The 25,136-nt window shown below is 39.2% G+C and overlaps 1 protein-coding gene across 3 annotated transcripts in view; it reads left to right on the forward strand.

The window, feature by feature from the left end:
- FRAS1 (Fraser extracellular matrix complex subunit 1) overlaps positions 1–25,136 on the forward strand; it is a 424,744-nt gene that overhangs the window by 151,077 nt on the left and 248,531 nt on the right. For 2 of the 3 annotated variants that reach the window (XM_019720206.3, XM_088791578.1), the window contains exons 3-4: positions 9,624–9,731; positions 18,080–18,172. In XM_019720206.3, the coding sequence (XP_019575765.3) occupies positions 9,624–9,731; positions 18,080–18,172 (201 nt within the window). The remainder of the gene's footprint in view (positions 1–9,623; positions 9,732–18,079; positions 18,173–25,136) is intronic. The other variant, XM_088791576.1, reaches the window with a different exon arrangement.

The raw sequence follows: 25,136 nt of genomic DNA on the forward strand, positions 1-25,136 counted from the left end.
ACATCTCTGGGAATATATGAGCATTATTTTGTAATTGGGGTATTCTTTGCTGGGCTTTCATTATGACAGGATTGTTTTTGAACAAATGGAAATTTGGGTGTAAAAAATAGATGTGTTACAGAGCTAAGCCTGCATTTCTATTGTTTCAGAGTTTTGGATGTAAAGCACATTCACTGGGCATTTAATTTTATTCTATATTTTGAAGAGTTCTCCCCTTCCCCATATATTACTCTAGGCATATAGCGTCCACAGCCCTCTATAGTGGAACCTTTTGTAAATATTTAAGCTGTGGGAAAGTTAACTTCTCCTTATCTCAGAAGCTGGAGGGATTTTCTAAAGCTCTAAATGCTACAACTACTCTTCGGTAACAGAAAATAGCATGATCAACAGGTTAAGATTGTGGCAAGTGACCAGACTCATAGTTAACGGTTACTATTTCCTATGGGCCACCACTGTGCTAAGTACATTAGTTCATTTCATCTTTACTGTGATTCTATTGGGTCCTATTGTATCCTTAGTTTATACACAGCAAATGGAGACTAAGAAAAGCTAAGGGATTTGTCCAAGGTCCCCAAATTAGGAAGTAATGAAATTAATATTTGAACCCAAGTTTACCCATTCTACCATACTGGCATTGCTATTTGAGTTAGTGTGATATATAACCTGTATTCATAGACCAAGGCTGTGGGTACAGAAGTGGGTATGGTGGGAAAAACATAAGCTTCAGAATCAAATGGACACTGGTTCAAATATAGGTACCATGACTTAGAAGCTTGGGGAACATTACCTAACCTCTCTGAACCTGGTTTTCCTCATCTGTAAAATGGGGACAATGATCATATCTATCTTAAAATATTTTAGGAAGAAATATGAAGGATGTGAATATGCCATGGAATCTGGAACACTGAAGGTGCCCTCTTTCTCCTTTTTCTTTTCTGTGCAAAACAGAACTTGGAGGAATAAGTCTGGCTTTATGGAAGCAGGGGAGCTTTGGGAACCTGAGGAAGGGAAATACTAACTTAGTCAAGGAGGCAGAGAAGACTTCAATGAGGAATGATATTCCAACTGAGACTAGGACGTGTATGGAAGTTAGGTTAAGAGGGTTGGGAGTGTGCTGTTGCAGGCACAGGTAACGTGTTAGGCAGGTAAGTCACTTAACTCCACAGTCCCTTCCTCTGTAAATTTGGCAGCACTGCCCCTGTGTGCCTCACCTTGTCGGACTATTAAGGTGAGGAAGTGGAAGTAAGAATGATTTGCAATGGTAAGACTGCTATATAAGGCATTCATTGTTGTTGATATTATATGATAACCACACAGCATAGAAGAAAAAGGATGGGGTTGAGTCTCCGATATACCCATTACTAAATGGGCTCTGAACAATTCACTCAGCCTTTTCAACGCTCTTCCCTCATTTATAAAATAAGGGGAGTGATGTTTTGTTCACAGGATGCTGGGAGGAGCAGTGAGATGAGTGTGTGGAGATCCTGGAGAAGTACTGGCACTGGCTGTAGTTTGTTCCTTTCCTTTTCGTGCCTCCGCCTGTGGTACTGCACGATGTAAGAAGACGTATGTACAAGAACATGATGTTCACTTGCCAAGCTGTTCAGAGTCTATTGTCAGCTAACTGAACAAAGACATTTTCAGTATATACAGCAGCTCTCTTTTCATCTGTGACTCATGCTGTTGTTTCTGTATCCAAATGAAACTCTTATAGCTGATGGCTTCAGGTTTATCACTTTAAGATAGCGGGAGGAGGAGGTCAGGTGCAAGCTCATCACTCTAGGATGCTGAAATGAGAAACTACTTAGGTCCTTAGTGGAAAACAAGAACTCCATAAGGGATGGTATATGGAGCAAACCTTTGGAATAGCTTTCAAACAGGAAGTAGTTTGCCATTTTTGCTTTTATTTGCCAGTAATTTGTGTGTAGTCTTCCTGGAAGGAGATAATTTAGTGTAAACACAAAGACTCCTATCTTTTCTTAACAGTAAATGTCCTCTGCTCCTTTTTGTTTGGGGCCGGATGAGGAGCTTTACAAGAACTTTAAAATGAGACCAAATGCAAAAGGTATTGTTTATCTAAGCTGTCTGAGGAACGACACTTGGGGAAAGACTTGAACTCTAAAATAACCTTATGAAAGTTATTGATTCATTTCTTTATGGTTTCTTGCCAAACAAGAACCATTATTTCTGTGCCCAAACTGGAGCAGGCGCAAAGAACCCTTTTTTATGGATTATCTTTTCCTGAAAACCAGACTTGTCAGGAAAATGAACCTCCAGAAATGAAGACATGAGGCCCCGTTGAATATTGTGACCTTTCATTGCTTTGAAGGACACAGTCAATTTTTTAAATTTTTACTGAGTGCAAGAAGGTTTGGGGATAAATGTCTCACTGTTATGTATTTAGTAGGTAGTTTTCGTTAGTTGCACTTCCCCCATGTTAGTTCAATGCCAAAGCTCAGATTCTACCTATGGTGGGCACAAAAAAAGGGCACATCATTTTTCATTCTTCTACATTATATGTTAAAAGTAACTTTAAAAGATAACATAAATTTCATCTACTATATGTGAGAACTGTTCTAGGCATTAGAGACACCACAGTGAACACAGAACAAACAAAATTCCTGTTCTCCTAGGGCTTCTGTTCTACTGGGGAAGAGAGACACCATAAATAAGCCACTGTGTAATATGTCAGTTGGTGAGTGCTAGGAAGAAAACAGTGAAGGAATAGGTTGACAGCAAAATAATGTTTGGGGAGGTGGCGTTCAAACACCCACTTGTACGAAATGAAAGAATAAGCCATGTTGATATTTGGGGTAAGAGCGCTGCAAGCAGAGGGAATGACACGTTCTAAGGCCTTGAGCTGGGAGCATACTTGGGAGTTCCAGGAACAGCAAGAAAACCAGTGTAGCTAGAGCTGGGTGAAAAAGGTTTGGGAGACAGCATAGGAAATGAGGTCAGAGAGAGAGAAATAAGTAGCCACTGGAACTTTTTAAGCAGAAGAGAATATTGACCAGGGGCCATTGAGCTGTGACAATCCTGTCCTGAAGCCATCGCTGCATTCTAACTCCTACCTTGGAGCCTGGCTTACTCTAAGTACCAAGCTATGCTCCCCAGAAAGTGCTTGGGGAGACTCTTAGCACCCACGTCCTCCCAGGTGGTTCTATCAGCTCTCATTCATCAGCCCCAAACTTGTAGTCTTTAGCAGGGACCTCCCATTTGACTCAAGGAAGCTTTGAGTCTCCTAAGGGCCCAACACAAGAACAGAAGATTCAGTCATTCCTGATGCCAGAAGATCCATCAGAAGTAGGAAAAGAAACTCAAAGAAGGTGGAGGGTTGTGCTGTTTTTCAGGATACCAGGAATCTGAGGCCCAAAGCTGCCTCCAACCAAACCCCCAGGGAAGCCAATGGTCCTGGTCTACCTCCTCCTACCTGGGAGGTTCTTATCAGCTCTGTATCCCAGCACTGAGTTACCTAGAGGTGACTTTGAGAATCTGAGATTTTTGTGAAAATGCTTCATTTAAAGGAATATGTTTTATTGAACAAGTGGGAAATACATATACGCATTATTACTGGTCAAGCTTTTCTAGAAAATTTTAATATGCGAAACAATCACATAAGTTACGTATTTCTGTTACTGAAAAAATAGAAAATATGGATAAGGAAAAAGGAAAAAACAAAAAAATCACCTGGAACCCACACTCAGGAATTACTACCCTTCAGTTTATGTAATTGTGTACTTTGTTTCCAAGCATATGTACCGGGGGTGCCAAAAAAATGTAGACACATGACTTGCATTCATCTTTTGTTATCGGTATATATACTGACTATTACAATTTTAATACAGTTTTTTTCCTGTCCTAAAATGTATATAAATTTTTTTGGCACTCTCTGTATATTTTTATTACAGAAAGTCACCTTCTACATACATGCTATTTTGTAACCTGAAAGCACTGCTTTGGGGGTGCTTTATTCCTTCTTTCTCAGTTTTGGTCAAAGAACTAAAGGGAGTTTAAAATGAAATGAATTATTCAATCATTAAGGTAGCGTTATGCCATTCAGATGAAAGAAAATTTATGTTGTCAGTTGATATACTCTGATAGAGTACTATAAATAATTTTCCCCAGAAATTTGAGTATTGATGAGGGATATATTCATTGTTTATTTTTAGCACTAATCAAATGTTCAATAAATACTTAATGCAGTGAAGTAAGTTTTGTTTTTGTTTTTCTTGAAGCATCTTGGTATTACTTTAAAATATTTTGGGATGGGGGTGCTATATTGTTTGCAAGAATGTTTTATTCACATATTATTAAAAATATAAATAGCTGTTTAAACAGATCATATTTTGATTGCTTTTTAGGTTTTTCAAAATCTAATCTTTTAACTCTATATCCTAGAGAAAAATGATTTTAAGGCTATTTCTTTTTCACAGTGTGTAAGATTGGAAGAGAGGATTATAAAGTGACAGAATTGCAATAGTAACATGGAAAATCTGTAAAACTTTACAATGTTATTTCTTTGGATTTCATGGCTTTATCCAAAGTTTTAGCTATTGAGGAACTCTAGTATTCCTACCTTCATAAAGCAATTTTATGAGACCATAGAAATTGATTCGTAAAGTTTTAGACCTGAAAAATATATGGCCATCTATCTAGGCCTTGGTAAAGGGCTCACTTTATTGAAAATTAACCATAAATTATTTACTCTATGAGAACATTATTATAAGGACCTTTTTTTTTTTTTTTGACAAGTCTCATGCCTAGATGAAGAACATTTTTTTTTTCAGGTATAGTTTTATTCCAGTGAAGTAATAACCTCCAACATTATGGGGATTTGGTAGCAACATCACTTAAACGTTGTTTTTTCAAGATCTTGCATCTTAATTGGGGTTTCTCAGTTCACATGGATAGATATTTTCTTGAGGGTAAGCAAGTCCTCAGGATTGTTCATTAATGATTTCAGCCAATACTCAGGAACTGTGCTAAGGAATGGGGATATACAAAGAGGAATAAAATGAGATCTCTTTCCTTGAAGAGTCGGTCTGGTGGGAAGACAGATATGCAAACAAATTCAGGAAGGCTTCCTGGGCCCAGATAAATGTAACGTTGAATTAACATAGAGAAAATAATGGTTCCATGAATGAAAGTGAAAAGTTATTCCGCTTTTAGAAGATCATGCTTAGAGTTCAGTAAGCCAAGTCCAGTGACTGAGAGCTGCTGAAAAGTATAATGGACTGTTTTTCAGTCTGGGGTCACTGAGGAAATAATTGAGGTTGTAGAGGAGAACTTAGTAACCGATATGAGAATGCTGCATCTGGGGAGAGGAAAGATGACAGTCACCTTAGAGCCATACGTGGAGCTGGTGTGGCCCTCTAATGTCTGAGTAAAAGGAAGCTATGGGTTCATGGTTACGTCAGCTCAGTAAGACAAAGGCTTTTCCAATTACCTAAGTCATCCTGAAATGCAATCTGTGGATTCATTCCTCCTTTCTACTGCAGTCCTGGATCTTTCCAGGGCTGGGGTCCTAATTCAATAATAATTTCACTCTCTTTTACCTGTGTAGGCTGGAATAGGAAGATGGGAAAGTCAAGGTATTTATGGGACTGTTTTCACTTTGAGAAAAGGAAATGTTTAGAAGATATTTGTTAAATGCCCGTAACATCATAGAAAGCATTTGAATTAAAAATAAATTCTATTTAATGGACCCTTAGTAAGTTCTAGGTACTGTTCAAATCTCTTTAAATACATCATCTCATTTCATCTTTTCAATGAGCTGATGAGTTAAGTACTTTATCATCCCTACTTTAAAGGAGGAACCTGGGACACAGACACCTTAACTTGATAAGGAACAGACCATTAATAAATGGTGACACCGGGATTCAAGCCCAGGTTGCCTTGCTCCGGAGTCTGAGTTCTTAGACTCATAGAGCCTTGTGAACTTGGGCAAATTGCTTAATTTTTTGAATCCTGTTTCCTCATCTGTGAAATGGAAAAGTCATAATAAGGACAGTGCTAGCTCCACGGTCATCATGCATGTATGTGCTTTGTATAGCATTGATATGCACTTTTGTCCCTCTCTGCTGGGCTGGCCCTCTAGGATGATGGCAGAGGTTGGGGAAGCAAAGCCAGCCGCTCTCCTCCAGCACCACAAATGCCTCCTGTCAGTGCTTCCTGCTCCAAGCTCAGGCACAAGTTAGCATAAGATAATGATCAATAATGGTAGCCGTTGGCTTTGCGAAGTTGTCATTTTAATTTAATCTGTATCATGAAACTGATACTGTTTTTATGAAATCAGCAGGGAACCTGTATTACATTGTGCTTGGGAATGAAATTTGTTTTTCCTCACCTACTTGTCCTTGCTCTTTGGGTTTAGAGTAGACTGTAGTTGGCACTCTAGTGCCAATTTCAGAGGAATGCACTATAACAATAGAGAGTAAGAAATTCAGAGGTATTCCAAGTCAGGTTCTAGTACTCATTTGTTTTGACTCAGATGTTTTTGAATTGGCTACTGGGAATGTAATCTCACCTCAGGTTTATCGTTTTATTTTTCAAATGACTTTGGGTTTGAAGCACATTCCCTAAGAGGTTATGCATTTAACATTTCTCAACCAGAAAGGATGACTTTATTTTTGCCTGGGAATGTTGTGTCCATCCATATAAATCTGTACCAGTGCTGGTATTGATGTAGGCAGTTTCTGAGTGCGGGTCGGGATCGTGTCTCGTGAGACCAAAGAATGGAAACACGGACCAGGGATTGGCAAAACGTTTTAAAAAGAGGATAGTTTATTAGAGGCAGGAGAAGAGGTTGCAGCTCTCGAGTGGGGGGGCGGGGGGGGGGGGTCCTGAATCCGGGGTGCCCCATGACAGAGGCAAAAGCTCTTACTTTTATACCTTCCCTTGCCTGCTTGGGGAAGGGGGAGCTGTTTGAAAAAGGGAACTTGTTTGGAGAATGGAACTGGCGCCTCCTAATGAAATTCATCTTCCAGGTTTGTTCTGCTTGCCCATCCTAAAGGAATTAGCAAAGTAACCCACTCTTATCTATCAGATCAGCTCCGTTTGTCAGGCCAAAATGAATTCTATGATTAACCTCAAGGCCTTGTTACATTATGTCCTGGAACGAAGGAGTGATTTCAAAAGCTGAAGTTTTAGGATATGACTGTCTTTGTTTATTCCACCAGGGACCTCCCTGTCTACCTAGGGACATGCTAGCTCTCCTGTATCAGTATGTGCTCCAGAAAAACAGAAGCAATAGGAGACATATGTGTATCTTTTTATATATATAAAGAGAGATTTATTTTGAGGAATAATAAATTGCTTGTGCAGTTATGGGGACTAGCAAGTTCTAAATCTGTAAGGCAGGCTGGCAAGCTGGACATTCAGGAAAGAGTTGAAGTTGCAGTCATGAGTCTGAAATTTTGAAATTTGTAGGGCAGGCTAATAGCCTGGAAAACCAGGCAATGTTTCTATGTTACAGGGTTTTTAAATTAGGTTTATTAGGGTGACGTTGGTTAATAAAATTATATAGGTTTCAAGTATGCAATTCTATAACACATCATCTACATATTGCATTGTGTGTTCACCACCGAAAGTAAAACCTTCTGTCACCATATATTTGACCTTCTTTACACTCTTCTACCCACCCCCACCCCCTTACCCGCTCATTCTGTGTTACAGTTTTGAGGCTGAATTCCTTCCTCTCCAGGAAACCTCAGTCTTTGCTCTAAATTGATTGCTTGTGTCTCATCCATATCGAATGTAATCTCCTTTATTTAATCAACTGATTGTAAGTGTTAATTACATCTACAAAATATCTTCACAGCAACATCTAGACTGGTGTTTGGCCAAGCAGATGGGCACCATAATCTATCCAAGTTGGCACACAATATTGACCATCACGTTCAGTTTCAGCCTTTTGGTGCAAAACTGTCTGTTGCTAGTATCCACCAGTTTCCCAGATCATCCGGTTCAAGTTGAATGCTAATGTCCTGATGCCTTTATTAGGAGCTTAAGCACTTCTCTTACTCCACCCCAAAATATTTTAATGGAACTTCAATTAGGTGACTGAAGGAAAAAAGGAGGAGAACATTTAGAAAGAAGGAAAACGTCCTCACTAAGCAACTTGTGAGCTGTGAACACTTGATATATGAAGGACCTAAGGTGTGCCAACCAAGGACAACACCTGCTCTGAGGGGCTTTCAGCCTGGTCCAGCAAGCTAACAGGAATGTAAATGAGCACAGGAAACAGTGGGGTCACAGAGAATCGTGAGGAGCCACACCCAAGTGGGGGTGTGAGGTGTGCAGGGTTAAGGGTTAGGAAATGATTCATTCTTGAGGTTGAGGCTTGAAAGAGGTGTGTGGGCATGCAAACTGTCCCCAAGAGAGTAGGGGAGGAGTGGACCTATCCAGAGAAGGGAATGTTTTGAGACGCAAGGGAGTCTGGGGCTGTCCAATGGCTTGACCAACTTGCATGGAGGGATGAAAGTCTCAGGACTGTGAGATTTGCCAAGACCAGGGCTAGAGGCGAGGGCCAGATTATGACCTTTGCATTTTATCCCATCAGAGGTAAAGATGAGCCATGCCACAGTTTTACACTGGAGATTAACCTGGGCAACACTCTTATAAGAGGTTTAGTGTTTAAAACTCAGCCAACAGTATGGCGGTTTTCAACCCATATAAAGTGGGAATTTCAGCTCGCAAATCTCTGGGAAAATGTATTTCAGTACAGTCTGTGGTATCTTTAATGCTTCAATTTGAAGTTATGAGAGCAGCCTTTGAAAGAACAGAAACTGGTCTCTATGGGATCTGTGTGATAGTTGGTCTCAAAGGTACTTTAAAATGGGCACAAGTAAAATAGAGATTCAGCATGATGGAAGGTAGAAAATAGGAAGGACATTTCTAAGACTTTTGCACTAAGTACATTTTCACTTTTCTGTTTATGACCATCACTTTCCTTTCCAATTAGTTGAACTGACATAGTGTCATCAATTTATGTTTATTTAATACCCTCATGTTCATAATCCCAAATAATGTGTGAGGTCCTTATGGATGGTGCCCATATTTATACTTTATTTGTACCCCCAATATGCCTAGCATGCAGTTGGGCATACTCGTAATAGCCACTCCATATGTTGGTTGAACTATTTACTCAAGTCCTTCTTGTTTCTGACGGACATGAGAGTATGTGGTAGCAAAGAGCTGGGAAGTGCTGATAGTTATCTGGTGGAAAATTCTGCTTTTCGGTTGCTGGTTCGTGCTAGTCCAAGTGCCATTTTTCCTTTAAACAGGCTTTGAGGATTTCTTCTGGTTAACAGCAAAGCGAAAGTTCACGTCAGGGAACAGCTTGTCCTCCTGACGTTTCAGGTCAATCGATGGCTTTTACTCTGAATATCGACAGCTCTCTGCTGCATGCCCTTGTTTTTGGCTATGTGGGTTGACTGTGGTGAAATGGATTATATTGCTTTTATTGCCTCTCGAGGTTTACTCAGTGCCCAGCAAGCACTGTGTGTGCCTGTGACTTCCTTTTCTTTTTAATTGTTCAGACTGTGGGCTCTTGATGGTGATGCTTTTGTGTGCTCATACTTTGACCGCTCAATTTTTAACTCAGAGCTTATGCTTCTTTGCAGGACGCCACAATTTGGGAGCCTGACTCATGCCAGAGTTGCCGTTGCCATGGTGATATTGTTATCTGCAAACCTGCTGTTTGCAGAAATCCTCAGTGTGCTTTTGAGAAGGTACAGTATCCTAACTGTATCCTAAATGTATTGGGAGAGTCAGTGAATTGTAGGGTTTTTGCATTTTTTTCAGCCATCCTGTTTTGACATTTATCCAAAATTAATTGGAAGCTTCATGAAACACGAGAGAGAATTTTTACATATCATATCTAAGAATACTTTAATTTCTGTTTATTGAGCATCTAGTACTCTGGTACTCAGTTAAAGGTTTTACAAATGTTATCCCATTTAATATTATGTGGTGTATATATCTTCACCCCCACTTTACAGATGAGGAAAGTGAAGCCTGGAGATTTTAAGTCACTTAACTGTGACTATGCAGTTAAAAAAGAAACTGCTGCCCAGAGATTTTTTCCTGGGTCCGACAGTTTCCAAAGCTGCTGATACTAACCGCACCACTTACAAGCAATTGAATGGATTGAAAGTCAGGATCGATTACTTAAAGATGATTTTCTTAAAATATTATTTGTTCTGATTGTATTATTATGCTGTCTTTGGCTCCCTAGGCACATAAGAAAGGCTGTAATTCAAGAAATCTCCTAGTATTTGACCAAGTGTATGAGGAATATTTTATACTGTCCCTTTTGTTAAAATTTTTCAGTTTTTTCTAACTGTACATCTATTCTGTGAGAATTTTTTTTTCCAGATGCCGACTCTTTTCTTTCTAAAGCAAGTCTATTAAAATGAAAAAACAGAAGCTTCAAATTTGAACATTTGTAACTCCCTGGAAAAGACCAATTATTTTTTCTAAAAAAGCATTCTGTCAATTTCACAAGCATAGTTTATTTTTATAGTTTGCTTCCTCCTACCATAATAATTAATCTTGAGCTTTTATTCCATATAGTGCTAATAAATTTCTGTTTGTTTCTAACATTGGAGTGAAGGTTTTGTATACCTTTAAGGCATTACTCAATTTCTGCATGGGTATATTTCTGAGAAGCTGGTTGTACATCAAATGTTGGTAAATTTGATAATATTTTGTTGTAGATTATTGGGCTTTCTATTTTATGGAGTAAACACTCCTAAAAGATCACTATTTAGCTTGCTGAGTAATTCATGTCAGGTTCTGAACTGGTCATGTGATGGTCAGGTTCTGAACATGCCTTTCTCCATGTGACATAAATAATTGTATATCACAGAAGAAACCCTGAACTAAATGTTATAAGACATAGACTGTCTTGCTGAAAACTAAATGTGTTCTATGTCAGGGGTCAGCTGACAGAATCTAGCCAGCTGCTTATTTTTATATGACCTGTGAACGAGGTATGGTTTTTACATTTTGAAATGGTTGGGAAAAAATCAAGAGAACAAAATTTCATGGTGTGAAAATTACATGAAACGAAGTTTCAGGGTCCATAAATAAAGTTTTATTGAAACACAGGCAGACTCATTTGTTTATGTATTGCCTGTGGCTGTTTTATAGTGACAAAAATTGTATAGCTGTGACGTAGACCACATGTGGCCCCCAAAGGCTAAAACATTTACTACCTGGCCCTTTATAGAAAAGGTTGAATCTTGTTGTATACCAAATGTGATTTTGTCCCTTTCCTAATTTTTCTCATCTCAGTAAATGGTAACTCCCGTCTCTCAGTTTCTCAGGCCAGAACACTTAGCGTCATCCTCAACTCCCCACTTTCTCCCACATCCCACATCCAGTGCATTAGCAAATACCCCGGCTTTTCATAGAACAGTACATTCCATGTGCCGCTACTCTGCTCTTGCTCTGGTTCCACCTGTTACCATCTTTGGCTTCCTTTTCACAGTAATGTCTTAACTTGTTTCACTCTTTTTTCTGTACTTGCCTTTTTTACTGTAATCTTGAGATAGCTGCCAGGGTGTTCCTGTTAAAATTGAAGACAGATCATGTTACTTCTCTCCTTAAACCCTTCCAATGGCTTCTCTTTTCACTTAGAGTAATTCTTCACGATGTCCTTTAAGGTGTTACTGTGCTCTTCTAATTAACCAACTGTTCTCTCTCAGTCTGCTTCAGACACCACTCCTGCTTTCAATTCACCAGATATGCCAGGCACCCTTCTGCCATAGGGCCTTTGCATTCTGCTATTCCCACAGAGATTGCTCTCCCTCTCTCTCTCTCATGCATGTATGTATGTATGTATGTATGTATGTATGTATGTATGTATGTCTAAAAAAGATATATGGCTTGATCTTTTACTTCAAATTTTGTCCAAATTTCTTTCTATTTAAAATCTCAAACCTGCACCCCTATTACACATTTCTTATTCCTCTTCCATGCTTTATTTTTTTTCTTGGCACTAAGTACTACTTAACATACTGTATATTTACTGATACTTCTTGTTTCCCATCTCTTTTGTTCACTGTATATCCTCAGCACCTACGGTAGCATCTGGCATGTGTGTGGTACTCACTAAGTATTTTCTGACTGACTGAGTGAATGAGAGATGAAGCTAGAAAGTTGGTAAATTCAAGTTATGGAGGGCCTTGTATGCTGTACTATGAAGCTTGGAGTTTCGTTTTTAAGATGATAGAATACTAATGAAGGTTTCACACATATGGGTAGAATGGCCAGCTTTTCTTTTGGAAAGATCTCTCTGTTTTTTAAAAGATAATACATGATATTAAAAATGAGGAGACTAGTTCAGAGGCTGTGAGACTAATCCAGATGACGGATGAAGATGTGAATTGGAGCCCTGGCTGTGCAGGGATAAAGAGGAAAGAGCAAGCTCAAGAAATATTTAGGAGATAAATCAGCAGGATTGATGAAGTTAGGAGGGCAAGGAAAAAGGAAAGATGCCTCCCATATTTATGGCTTGATGACTAATCGGTGAGGTGAACCATGAACTGATATTGGGAACATAGGAGAGTAAGGAAAAGCATCCCATCTGGGAGGGCAATGATGATTTCAGTTTGGTGCACATTCAGTTTAAAGTGTCCATGGAAAAACTAGATGGATACTTTAAAAGGGCAGCTGGATATATGAGTCTAAAACTCAGAGGAGAAGACAAGGTTGGAGATGTAATGTGGGTATCATTAGCATATAGATAGTAGTGCAAACCTTTAGAATTAATGAGCTCATCCAAAGAGACAGTGTGAAAAAATGAGTACAAGACCAAGGATGGAATTTGGGGAACACAGTCATTTAAGGGAAGGTGAACATAAGAGAGAAAGTCTAAGCAGATTAAGAAGACATGGTCAAGAGGTAAGAAGTAAGAAATGGTCAGGCAAGAGAGCAGTGTTTTGGTATCCAGAAGAGGAGAGAGAAGAGGAGGAGTTTGTAGCAATAATGCTGACTACAGGTGAGGGAGTAATTGGGAGGAGAATTTAATATGGTCCAGTGTATTTGGCAACATGTAGGCCACTGGGGACCACACTGAAGTTGGGGTCAGTGGAGTGGCAGGAATGGAAGCTGTACTGAAGAGGATTGAGGGGTGGAGGAAGAGTGGGGAAAGGAAGGCCAAGCAAAGGCTACTCTTTCAGGGAGCTCCACAGAATGGAAGGGAAGAAATGGGACATTAGGCAAACACCAGTACATCTGTCATCTGTGAAGTTTCTTTGACTCTCTTATCCCCTCCCATCGAGCCTCCTGTGTATGCCATGGCACTTTGTGCTTACTACAGCCTTTGACCAGACTGCAAATGCCTATTTATTTGTCTGCTGCTTCCTCCAGACTCTTAGCAACTTGAGAGCAGGAACCTTTTCTTCTTCACTATTACAACCCACCAGAGAGCACGTGTGTAGTACACAGAGGATGCTCAGTCAATGCTTGCAGAATGACCAAACAAGGGAAAGGAGAGTGTTCTGTGTTTTTTTCTTTTTCTTTTTTCCTTTCCTTTCCTTTCCTTTCCTTTCCTTTCCTTTCCTTTCCTTTCCTTTCCTTTCCTTTCCTTTCCTTTCCTTTCCTTTCCTTTCCTTTCCCTTCCCTTCCCTTCCCTTCCCTTCCCTTCCCTTCCCTTCCCTTCCCTTCCCTTCCCTTCCCTTCCCTTCCCTTCCCTTCCCTTCCCTTCCCCTCCCCTCCCCTCCCCTCCCTCCCCTCCCCTCCCCTCCCCTCCCCTCCCCTCCTCTCTCTCTCTCTTTCTTTCTTTCTTTCTTGTTTTCTTTTTTTCTTTTTGATATTAGCATGACAGAGATATGATCACCTTAGGAAAGAAAGGGGAAGGACTTAGAAGAGAGAGAAATTGAAGGTAGGGCCGGTAGGGTAGGGAGGAGAGACAAAGGGACAGAATAAATGAATTAGAAGGAGTGGTTTAGGAAAAGAACATTCTCTAAATGTGGAAAGAAAGAGCCATGGATGGGTACAGATATAGTTAAATTTGTGGGTAAAAAGATGGCCGGGATACTGAAGTAGTTCATACTTAATGAGCTTACTTTGTGAAGACTTTGAGGTCCGGTTAGGAGTTGGAAGAGAGTAGTGAATGTTAGGAGCTGTCACTGAGGGGAGAAAGTACTGAGCAAGGTTAAGGTAAAGCATTTGTGGGTGGTGTTAAGGGCCCATGGGAGCAGGAGGACCATCTATCTTTGGGGGTAACAAGCTGCACAGTGCAATGATTTTCTCAGCAATGATTATCAGCCAGGTATAAGAACAAGGCAAATTGTGGAATATATCCAGGATTGGAATTCTGCCATATTAATGGAGAAAAATAATAGAGATGCAAGAAGTGTGAGGCATTGAGACTAACATGAATAGGAAAGTTAAGCCAGCTTCCTTGAGTGACTACGAGGAAAAGAAGTGCTCAAGGATCTCTCTGAAGGATGTGAGATGAGTGGGAGTGAAGGTAAGAGGGAGCTAAGGGCTAGGAGGCTCAGATGCAGAGTTGAAAGTTCCTAGTAAAGAATAATTTGGAGTGTGGACAGGTCTCAAGGTTGACTATGACTGTGTGACACTCAAGTGAAGTAGAGGTGAAGATTGTTTGAATTGAGGTGGTCAAGAACGTACAAGGATAGAATGCTAGGCTGGTCACTTCCATGGACATTGAAATCGTCAAGAATCATGTCTAGCCATAGGGTTGAAAAGAAACTGAGGCCCAGGTGTCAAGTCTTTAGTGAGTGAGTATGAATGAGTGATCGGCAAATTGGTGAATGATAGTAATAAGGAAGAATGACATAATTGGAGAGCTGAACTCCAAGGAGGTAATGAGAGGGTTGGACCAGATGGCCCCACCATAAGAAACTTTCAGCTCCAGGATCATATGAGTATGTCACAAAGCATTTGGGTTCTTTATTTTAAGTAATTAAATAGATCATAGAATGATAGAACTGCAAGAGGCCTTTAGAATTCATTTAGTCAGACTTTCTTATTTTACAGACACAGAAACAGACTTTTAGTGGTTTAGTCACTAAACCAAAGACACAGCTAGTAAGTGGCACAGCCATGGCAACAACCTGAGTACCTGGCCCTTGACCCAATGTAATTTCTACTCTACCGTGTTGCTTTTAAGTTTTCCTTTGTGTTTCTCAGCAACATGTGTTGTTATTCAAATCTGCTGATGTATACTTATATTAGTTCATGGCCCAAATTAATGACTCACCATTGCACCCTAAACTAAATTATGATTATTATTATCATTAATAATATCTTGAGTTCCTATCATATTTTTAAAATGTTTTAAAAGCCCTTTTACAATTTACGTTTTGATCATGGATTGACTGGTAATAACCTAGTGTCAATGGCAATTCTAATAGATATTTGTATCTATCTATCTATCTATCCATCTATCATTTGCAACAATACATAATAGATTCTATATTCATATCCTGTATCCATATAGAATAGCTAGCTGGATGGCTAGCTAAACAGGGACAAAGAAAAGAGACAGAGACAGAGAAAGACTGAGAAAAAAAGAACAGAAGCATTTCGAATCTTGACTATTTAATCCAGTCCTATGAGAATTGATCCAGTCTTAAGGATGTCTGGAGAATATATATCTATAGAGACTAATACCATGCAAAGGAACACTGTATTATTACATGGGGTGGGATTCTGGCTGTAAACCTTAATGCAGATAATAATGGTATTTATCTAATCCAGTTGTTGTGAGAATTTAATTATATATATAGAGATGTGTATATATATGTGTGTGTATATATGTGTGTGTATATATATGTGTATATATATGTGTGTATATATACACACACATATATATGCATACATATATGTACATATATACATACACGTGGCTATTATTAACTACTCAATAAGTGTTAGCTATGATTATCAAATGATCATAATGATTGTTAGTTTGTTCTTCTAGATCCCAGGCAAGTAATCTTGCCCAGCTCCCCTCGTGATCTTCATTGACGTCTCTTGCGCATGCTGCCACTTCCCAGTGCAAAGCCTGGAGGGGCAGTAGGCTTATGGGTTTTGTGCAGCCCCATCTCACAAAGCTAAGCAAGGTTATGTGGTGTGGTAGCAAGAACGCCTTGTCTCTCCTTCTCTAAGCACCACATGCATTCTTTTTCTCTTCCTTTAGCCCCAATCACCTCTTTCATGTTCAACCAGAAGTTCAATAGATAGATTCAAGATGGGGACCGCTTCACTGCCACTGATTAATGAAGAATATTGTATTTATGAATTGAGTTTTCAGGGCCAACTCTGAAAATCAGTTTTTATGTACAACAAAGAAAACTAACTTGGGGACATAAAATATCCCTTCAAATCTTCCATTCCACCTGCCTTTCTCCATTGCTCTCTGTTTCCATGTTAGAATGTAAACAATACTCAGATTATCTCATTTTCTATCTGTATTAAATTTTTAGTGCAAATTAGGCTAGTGTAGTTTCTATGTTCCACTGTCTTAGTGGAAATTAGACAAAGGTGGTTTTCTCTTGGGGTTCGGAGGGCACTTTTCTGAAAAGTCATTAACATTGCATGGTATGTACAACTTTATAAGATCTCATATTATATGTTTATCTTTTATCAAGCAAATATGAAGAAATTAGTGATTACTGTTGCTGGTGCATTTATCTGTTTAATGGATTAACAGTTGTAAAATCTTAGTCCCATTTCTCTCCCACTCTTGTGGATGTAGTTATATAAAATTAGAATTCTTTTGTCGGTGCATTTTTAAAAAAAGAAGCAGCCCCAGATAACAAGGAAAGATTAATGCACACATCCACACATACCCAAACACACACTTTTTTTCATTTTACTGGCTGAATTCTTTTTAGGCTCTGACTCTGGGAACAAGTTATGATTTCCTGGCTAATGCAGGATCTCCTACCATTTTTGATCAAAATCACTGATTGACTGTTCTGCCACAATCTAGGCTTGATGAAATGCTAAGAGATATCCAAAAAAAAAAAAAAAAAAAAAAAAAATGTATACAAGTGGACACCTTGGTCAACGTTGCTCAAGCAGTAGTTTGCCATAATCAGAAGTGTCTGGATGCTGATGGTAACCACTTTAAGCACCTCTTGTAATTGCAGAAGTCAAATGTGACTTGTATTCATCTTTTCTTATCAGTATATATTGAGTAGTACAATTTTAATAGTTTTTTCCCTTCTTAAAATGTGTATACATTTTTTTTTTTTTTTGGAACCCTTTGTATATAGTAGAGGAGCAAGATGAGTCAGAGGATCTAATAAAAAAATCACTGGCCCCAAAGATAAATGCAAGCTCTTTGCTCCATCATTTTAATAACTCTTAGATAAATGGATTCTTCATAATGGCAAATGAATGGTTAGTTAACAACTTGCCAATAAATTCTGGGGTAGCCCATTTCCTTAATAGTATCCCATTTTGATAGGAAACACAATGACAATTATAGAAGCCTTGAAAAACAATGTCGATCTTTACTGGAGTCCATGAATTCTACCCAGCTCCCCACAGTACCCATGATGCCTCAACAATGCTGTTTCCTCTCCCAGCTTTGTCATTCAGTCTCTGGCCCTGTGTGCCTTGTCACTCTGTGTCCCAGGCAACAGTGAACATCAAAACTTCAGCTACTCCCTGCAGGCTGCATTGGGCCTCTGTTGGAAAACTGGAAGACCTGCCTGCTCTCTGGCCACCTCCCACCTTCATCCAGGTCTTCTCTTTTAGGGAAATATAGTTGTTCTCTCAACCTGACTGCTTTCCTTATGTGACACTCAGATGAAACATGTCTAGTTAATAAAATTCTTCACTTCATTACACGTGAAAAGATATAGACAATTTTCAAGGAAATTACTTTCACAAGGGGATTCATTTTATCTTGGAGAGAAGCTCATCTTGACAGAGAATCCTTTTTGTTAGTTCACTTGGTTTATCCTGTCTGTTGTTGTCACCTGTGCAAACTCATGAGATTTAGTGAATCTGAGATGGCGCGGGGTGTGATGAACCATTGTGACTATATTTGCGGCTGCTGTTTTACACTGAGCCATTTTTGAATGCTCAGGGAGAAGTACTTCAGATAGCTGCCAACCAGTGCTGCCCTGGGTGTGTGTCAACGACTCCTGGATCTTGCCATCATGAAAAGAAAATCTATGCGGTAAGTGTTTTCTGACCCATAGTTGATTCTGTGTCTGTACATCACTGACAAGGAAAGGGAAAGCTGAATGCTAACCTTGTGTTGACAAGAGAGCTTTTCTTTTTTTCTTTGTCTGGCTGTGGAGGACAGGAAACTCATTTGACTTTCCATGGGCATTTGTGTTTCCTGAATAAGATGAAAACTGTCCTATTTATTCCAGAGGCCCTATGTAAATATATGTAGATTGAATTTGTGGCTGTATAAAAGATAGTCTGAGAATGTTGATGTTGAACAAGTTGTGATGTTAAATAATAAAAGTGCCACCTGGTCTTTGTATTCCATATACATTTTTTTCAGTTGATAGTTACAAACAGCCCAGAGTGGGTGAGTAGAACAGATATTATTAGTCCCGTGTTAAAAATGAAAAAGTTGAATTGCAAAGAGCTTACGGTACTTGCCCAATATGCCAATAAGTGGTATAACTTGGCCTAGAATTCTGGTCTTCTTACTTCTAACTCAGGCCTCTATCCATTCGGGCAGAGTTTCTAAACTTCAGCGCTCTTGACATTTTAGGCTTTTTTGAAGGACTGCGCTATGCATTGTAAGAAATTTAGCAGCGTCCCTGGCCTCTACCCATTAGATGCTATTGTTGTTCCCCCCCCACCAGTCCTGACAACTAGAAACGCTGCAGGCATGGCCAAATTTCCCCTAAGGGGCAAAAGTCTCACCTATGCCCCGTTTAAAACCACAGTACTGGAAATCGATCCTAAAGTTCCTTTATTACACTTTCTCATTCCAGATCCTTTAGGATTAATTTAGAGATGTTAAATACTGATTAAAAAGTACCATTAAAATAGAAATTATGAAAATGGAATGGATACTGTTCATCTTCACTCATACCTACATGTTACCAGGAGGCAGCTGGTGAGGTTGAATGTGATGGAAAGAGCTTCTTTGCTTTCATCCTCATCTTTCATCTGTCATAAAACTTTCCGCAAGTTAGTGTCTCTACCCATTCAGGACAGCGCATAGGTCAGCAGGATTCCATATAGCCACTCTCAGCTGCTATTCAGTGTGCGCACCTAAAACTCAGTGAGTACAGCACACTTTCCCGTGGGACAGGATCGTCTCACTTGAGCCACTGTCGCCTCATTACCTGAGGAGGCCCTCTTTCACTTCTGCACCGTGTGTTGCTGAAACACATCCAAGCCTGATCTGTGTTGGGAATGTCTTCATACTACGTATCACCTGTGCTGCTCGGTTCAGTCTGTTATGGAGGGTGATGTACGTTTTACGTTCCACAGAAAAGGATCCCTGTGACATAGAAAGTGCTGCAGGGCAGATTGGTAATGGGAATAATGTCAGCTCATAATAATTGGAATAGGTGTGCGGTTCAAGATCAAAAACATCAAACCAAATCATTCAAATAAAAGAGTACATAGGATCAAAATAAGGTCAGGATCTGGGCAAAATCAGAAATATCAAATAAGAGGTGGTACCAGGGACATGGAGAATCACAGTTCAGTAAATCTTTGCATGGACCACTCTTAATAACACTTATCATTTACCCTCTCATGTTATACTTGTACACACGTGCAATCTTTTTATCTTGATTTAAGAGGCCTGAGAACCTTGACAATATTTTCTATATCGTTAGAGTGATCTTCCTTGCCTCTCACCTAACCTGGCTCTGAGCACTGAACTTTTACTGGAGTAGGTGTTCAATAAATATTGAAGACTAGAGAACTCAAATAATGAGTAAATCCCTTCTCCAACTTATCCATGTCCTTGTCCCAAGGGCATGTTTGTCCTTGACCAAGTGCCTGTGTGGCTGGGCAGTGCTGGGACCACAGATCTGTTGATGGGTTAGTTAGAAATCCGCTTGCCCTACGTTTTCTGGGAGAGTTCAAAAAGTCTTCCTTCTGCCTGCCTCCCTTGCAGGTCACCCCTTCTGCTGTAGTATATCATGTGGAAAGCTCTAAACTGAGTAAGAACATATGAGGTCTGACAATTAAGTTCATGAATTAATCCTAGAAAAAGTGCTACACACCTCACTGCTGAATATCACTACCGCCATACAGTTACTTCCAAGTACTTCCCTTGGGAAGCTACGCAGTGATGCCACCGCCTAGTCCACACTTCAAAGTAATTTTGGAACACTTTTCCTGGAATGGCCATCAGAGCTGTCATCGTATTACCTTTGATGTCCTGAATGTCATCAAAATGTCTTCCTTTCAATATTTCCTTTATCTTTGGGTAAAGAAAGAAGTCACTGGGGTCAGATCAGGTGAGTAGGGAGGGTGTTCCAATTCAATTATTTGTTTACTGGCTAAAAACTCCCTCACCGATAGTGCCATATGAGCTGGTGTGTTGTCATGATGTTGGCAAAAAGTTCAGGTTGTCTAACTTTTTCATGCAGCCTTTTCAGCACTTCCAAATAGTAAATTTGGTTAACTGTTTTGTCTAGTTGGTACAAATTCATAATGAATAATCCCTCTGATATAAAAAAAAAAGGTTAGCAACATCGTTGCAACAAGTTCCCGAACTTAATTGTCTGACATCGTATCCATGTGTTATTTTCCCATATGTGACTTTCAAAATGTACTCCCTCAGAAAATGTTAAAATTATATTTCTGGTACTTGATATAACTGAGGAAAAGGCTGAATTTAAAGAACTGTAGTTTGACGGAAAAAATTTCTGGTGGTCTATTTCTTCAAATAGAGATAGAAGAATGAATTTAAGTCAAGAAAAAAATCTTCCAATTTTAGTCTTAGTAAGGTTAAAATAATCACGTTTCTTGTCTTCCTGTCTTTCTTTCCTCTCTTCCTTTCTTCACTTCCCCTAGATTCTTGCTAAGTCCTTCTTAATATTATTCATTTTCTTGAGTAGGTTAAATGCTGATCTGGGTTTGCTCTGAGTCTCACTTTGTCACTTGCATCCCACATTATTTTTCCCCCCCTGAATTTTTGAGCCTTTTTGGGGGGGATGGGGGGGGTCTTCAGCTTGCTTGGGAAACAGTTTCCAGAGCACTTTCCCCTCTTGCTGAACAGCAGTAATCCTGTCTGTAGCCTCTGGCTTCCATCCCATAGGGCAGGTTATGGAGACTTTCTTCCAGTACCTATAAAATAGCCTGGTGTTTTAAGAACTCTGGAATGGTGATCTGAAGTGAAAGCTTTCCCTTAAGGGAGAGATTTGGAAGAGGCTCTAGGATAGAGTGAGTGGGGCAGGAGGGGAATTATTGGAAATGTCCCCAGAGAATAGGGTTGAAACAAAGGAAAGTGAAGGATGGGTGGAGCTCAGGGCAGCATGAGGAAGCCTAGCTTTCAGGAAACAGACTTGCCTGGCTAGAGGACCTCCTTTGCCTGCAGAGTAGGCAGCATCTTGCACAATGAGCATCCCAGCAAGTCAAGGCAAGTCCCAAGATCTTCCCTGGAGTGAGGAACACTTAAGCCTTTTGGCTGACTCCAGGTTGTTTGATAGTTTTACGTCGGCTTATTACAGCCCGCATTTGGGGGACCGTTTCATCCATGACCTCCCAAAAGCTATCCCTTGAAATTAGCATTTGGATTTCTGCCCAGCCTTGCCAACCAGTCAGGGAGACAAGCCTGAAATATATTTTCCTAAAGAGTGTTGAAATGCTTTTCCCCTGTTCTTTTCCTCACAAATTAGCTTGTGAAAGGGAGGGGAAAGGACCATTAATTCCGTTCTTTTCCTCTGCACTAATTTAATCCTAGTACCAGATAATGTCATGTCTGTAAAGATAATGCTTGAAGATTAACTAAAAAAGGAAGTGGCAGGTGGTAACGCCCTCGTGCGTGCATGGGATTGAGGCTAAAAGAGAACTAATTTTTGTGTGTGAAGGAAGAAATGAATATTGAATTCTGCAGCCTTTTTCTTCTCAACATAGAGGATGTAATTATAATATGCACTGAACATTCCCAGAAATTTAGTATTCTATAACTTCATACCAGAACAAATTACATGAAGAAAAATTATTTTGTTGTTCTGTCAGTAAAGCCAGGCAAATACTTTATGACCTTATCTTTCCTTTGGACTTATGTCAATAGCCAAGCTGACTTGTTATTTGGCTATGCAGAAGAATATATTTAAGATGTCTGCAGAATGCGCTTTTTGCCTGGTGTCAAAAGCTCATATTTTCAAAAAGTATTAATGAGGTTAAGATGACACAGCTAAAACCAGGTCTTGTGGGAGCATTTTATTTTATAGCTATTATTCCTTGATTTTACAAAGCTTTTTGCTGCTACAGTGTTTACAAAAAATAAGGCTTTTGTAAATGGGTATATAGAACACTGACGTTATATACAGAGGGTGCCAATAATGTATACACATTTTAAGAAAGGGAAAACTGTATTAAAATTGTAATACTCAATATATACCGACAACAAAAGATGAATACAAGTCACGTTTGACATCTGCAATGACAAGAGGTGCTCAAAGTGGTTACCTTGAGTGTCCAGACACTTCTGATCACAGCGAACACTGTTTGGTGGACCTCTGTGGTGAGCGTGTAAACTGTTCCTACACCACAGCAGAAGCCGCAGGACTTGTTGCTGAGCGAGGCCTCCCGGATCCTCCCTTGTGCACATCACACACAGCACCGTGCGGCTCAGACTTACCAAGAATGCGTGCAGTTGTTAGGTGTGCTGGAGGTTCTGGTGCATACTCACGCCTCCATCATCGTTGTACTTCCACAATGTTCTCGAATTTCAAATACCACTTCAAAATGGTCTTATGCTCCTCAAATGACAACCATTTTTCTGCCATTTTGTTTGATTGTCCTGCCTGGTACATGGCGATGCTAGCATTCATTTGATTAATGCCATCTTTTGAGCGAATGTCATACTATACATTGCTACCGTAATTCAGTTCAACTTCGAAAAGTAATTCATAGATAACATCTCTTAAAATGTGTATACATTTTTTGGAACCCCCGGTATATATCACTATGTGCTGAACCCCTTGGTCTCTAGTCTCCCTTTGGTGAGAGAGTTGTCATGTTTTAGGGATTGGAGTAGGAGGTGAAAATGGAGGGGATTTATGTGACTTTCCCCTAGTGAAAGGTGGGAGTAATTCCTTCCCTCTGTGCATTGTGGGTTACCAGCTGATGCTTCTTCCGCGGCTTTGACATCAAGCTAAGCAGTCTTCCTGTGGAATGTTCTTTGTTATTCCCATAATTCTTCAGTTTATTTTGAAGAGGGAATCCCCTGCTTAATTTTATTTCTCTTGAGTTAAATAATAGATTCATGTCATCACAGAGTTTGAAGGTACTGAAGAGATTAACTAATACAACCCTCTCATTTTACAGATGAAAAAATTTTGATGATTGACAGATTATTATAATTGACTTTTGTGGCCTCTCTCTGAAAGGTGGTGTGATTGCAAATGTTTAAGAAATGACAGTGTTTTCTTAATAGTAAAAAACCCAATCTTGTTTTAATGGAATGAAATGCCTAGAAACAATCTTAGAAACAATCTCCTAATTTTAATAGAATAAAGAAGTTCACTTCAAGTTGTTTTATATGTAGTCTTCAAATTTTACTTTACTTAATATAGTATATAAATGATTCGTTAGATATTTTAAACAGTAATTTGCTCTCTGATGACAAAAATAAAAATATGTTTATTGGTGAAATTTTTGAAAATAGAAAAGTATACAAAAGCAGAGAAAAAAATCCACTAGTCATTCCAAAAATCTAAAAGCTGCTGTTATTGTTCTTTCAGTTTTCTGGGGTGGGTGTGGCAGTGGACATGGAGAGAGAGACAGATAAATGGATAGATACAGGTATATGTTTTTACATAATAGTAATTATACCATGTATACAATTTATATCTTGCTTTTTTTATATAGCATTATGGTGTAAATAGTTCCCTAGCCTACTTTTAGAGAACATGATTTCCTATTATTAGGCATTTAGGTAGCTTCCAGTTTTCACTAAAATATTTCCAATTTTGCCATAAAGAACAATGAGATGGAAATCCTGGTATTTAAACTTTTTTGTGTATCATTGATTATTTTCTTCAGATAACTTCTTAAAAGAGAAATTAGTATATCAAAGCATCTAAAGATTTTGAGCATTGAAGCTGTGATATCTGTGGTCATTAGTAAATCAATTTTAAATTGTCTGTGTCTGATGATAAACCCAGTGGAAACATCATGAACAGTACAGTCCCTGCCTTGCTGAGTTATTCCAGGTGCCCTAGTGAGGAAGACTCTGTGTAGGAGAATCTCACTGCGCGCTGAAGCTTCACTAACACTTAGCTACTATGAATTTTAAACTCCTCTCGTGCCTTTTACTAAATATTATCCAATTTTTATTTTAATTAATATTTCTTTGCAATTAAGGAAATTGAATATTCTATAAGCTTATTGCCATTTTTTCCATTGAGATTTTTTTCTTATTGCTTGTGAGTGCTTTTGTATACTATAGGTTAGTTCTAATTAATATACTTTGCAATTTTTCAATCAGTTTGTCATTTGCCTTTTTATTTTGTTTATGATGTATTTTTGTCAGACTTAAAATTTTAAACTCATCAGAGTCTATTGATTTTCCTCTTATAATTTCTCCTTTGCTTTTATGCTTAGGCTTTTTCAAAGCGGAAGGGTCAATTGCCCCTATCTTTTATTAGCCAGTAGTTTATTAGCAAGTTATGGTCTTGCCCACTTACATGCTGTACTAAATTTGAAATTTTGTATTTAATTATGGCAGAAGTAAAAATTGATGGGAGAGGACTTGGCCTTGGTATGCTGTCCATTCCTACAATCACAGTTGGTACATAGGTGTGAAAACAGAGAGGAAGGCCATGGACTCAGGCAGTGGAAACTGAGGAGAGACTCTAGCACCTTCTACTTGCCACCCCCCCACCCCCCATTTCACCCCTTAACAAGCTGGCTCTTTAACAAGCCACCTCATTTAATCCTTATAATAACCCAGTGAAGGGGACGTTTGTCATACCATTTCAGTT

Source organism: Rhinolophus sinicus, chromosome 1 (genome assembly GCF_057876585.1).
Source record: "Rhinolophus sinicus isolate RSI-liver-muscle chromosome 1, RSI-T2T, whole genome shotgun sequence".
Lineage (NCBI taxonomy): Eukaryota > Metazoa > Chordata > Mammalia > Chiroptera > Rhinolophidae > Rhinolophus > Rhinolophus sinicus.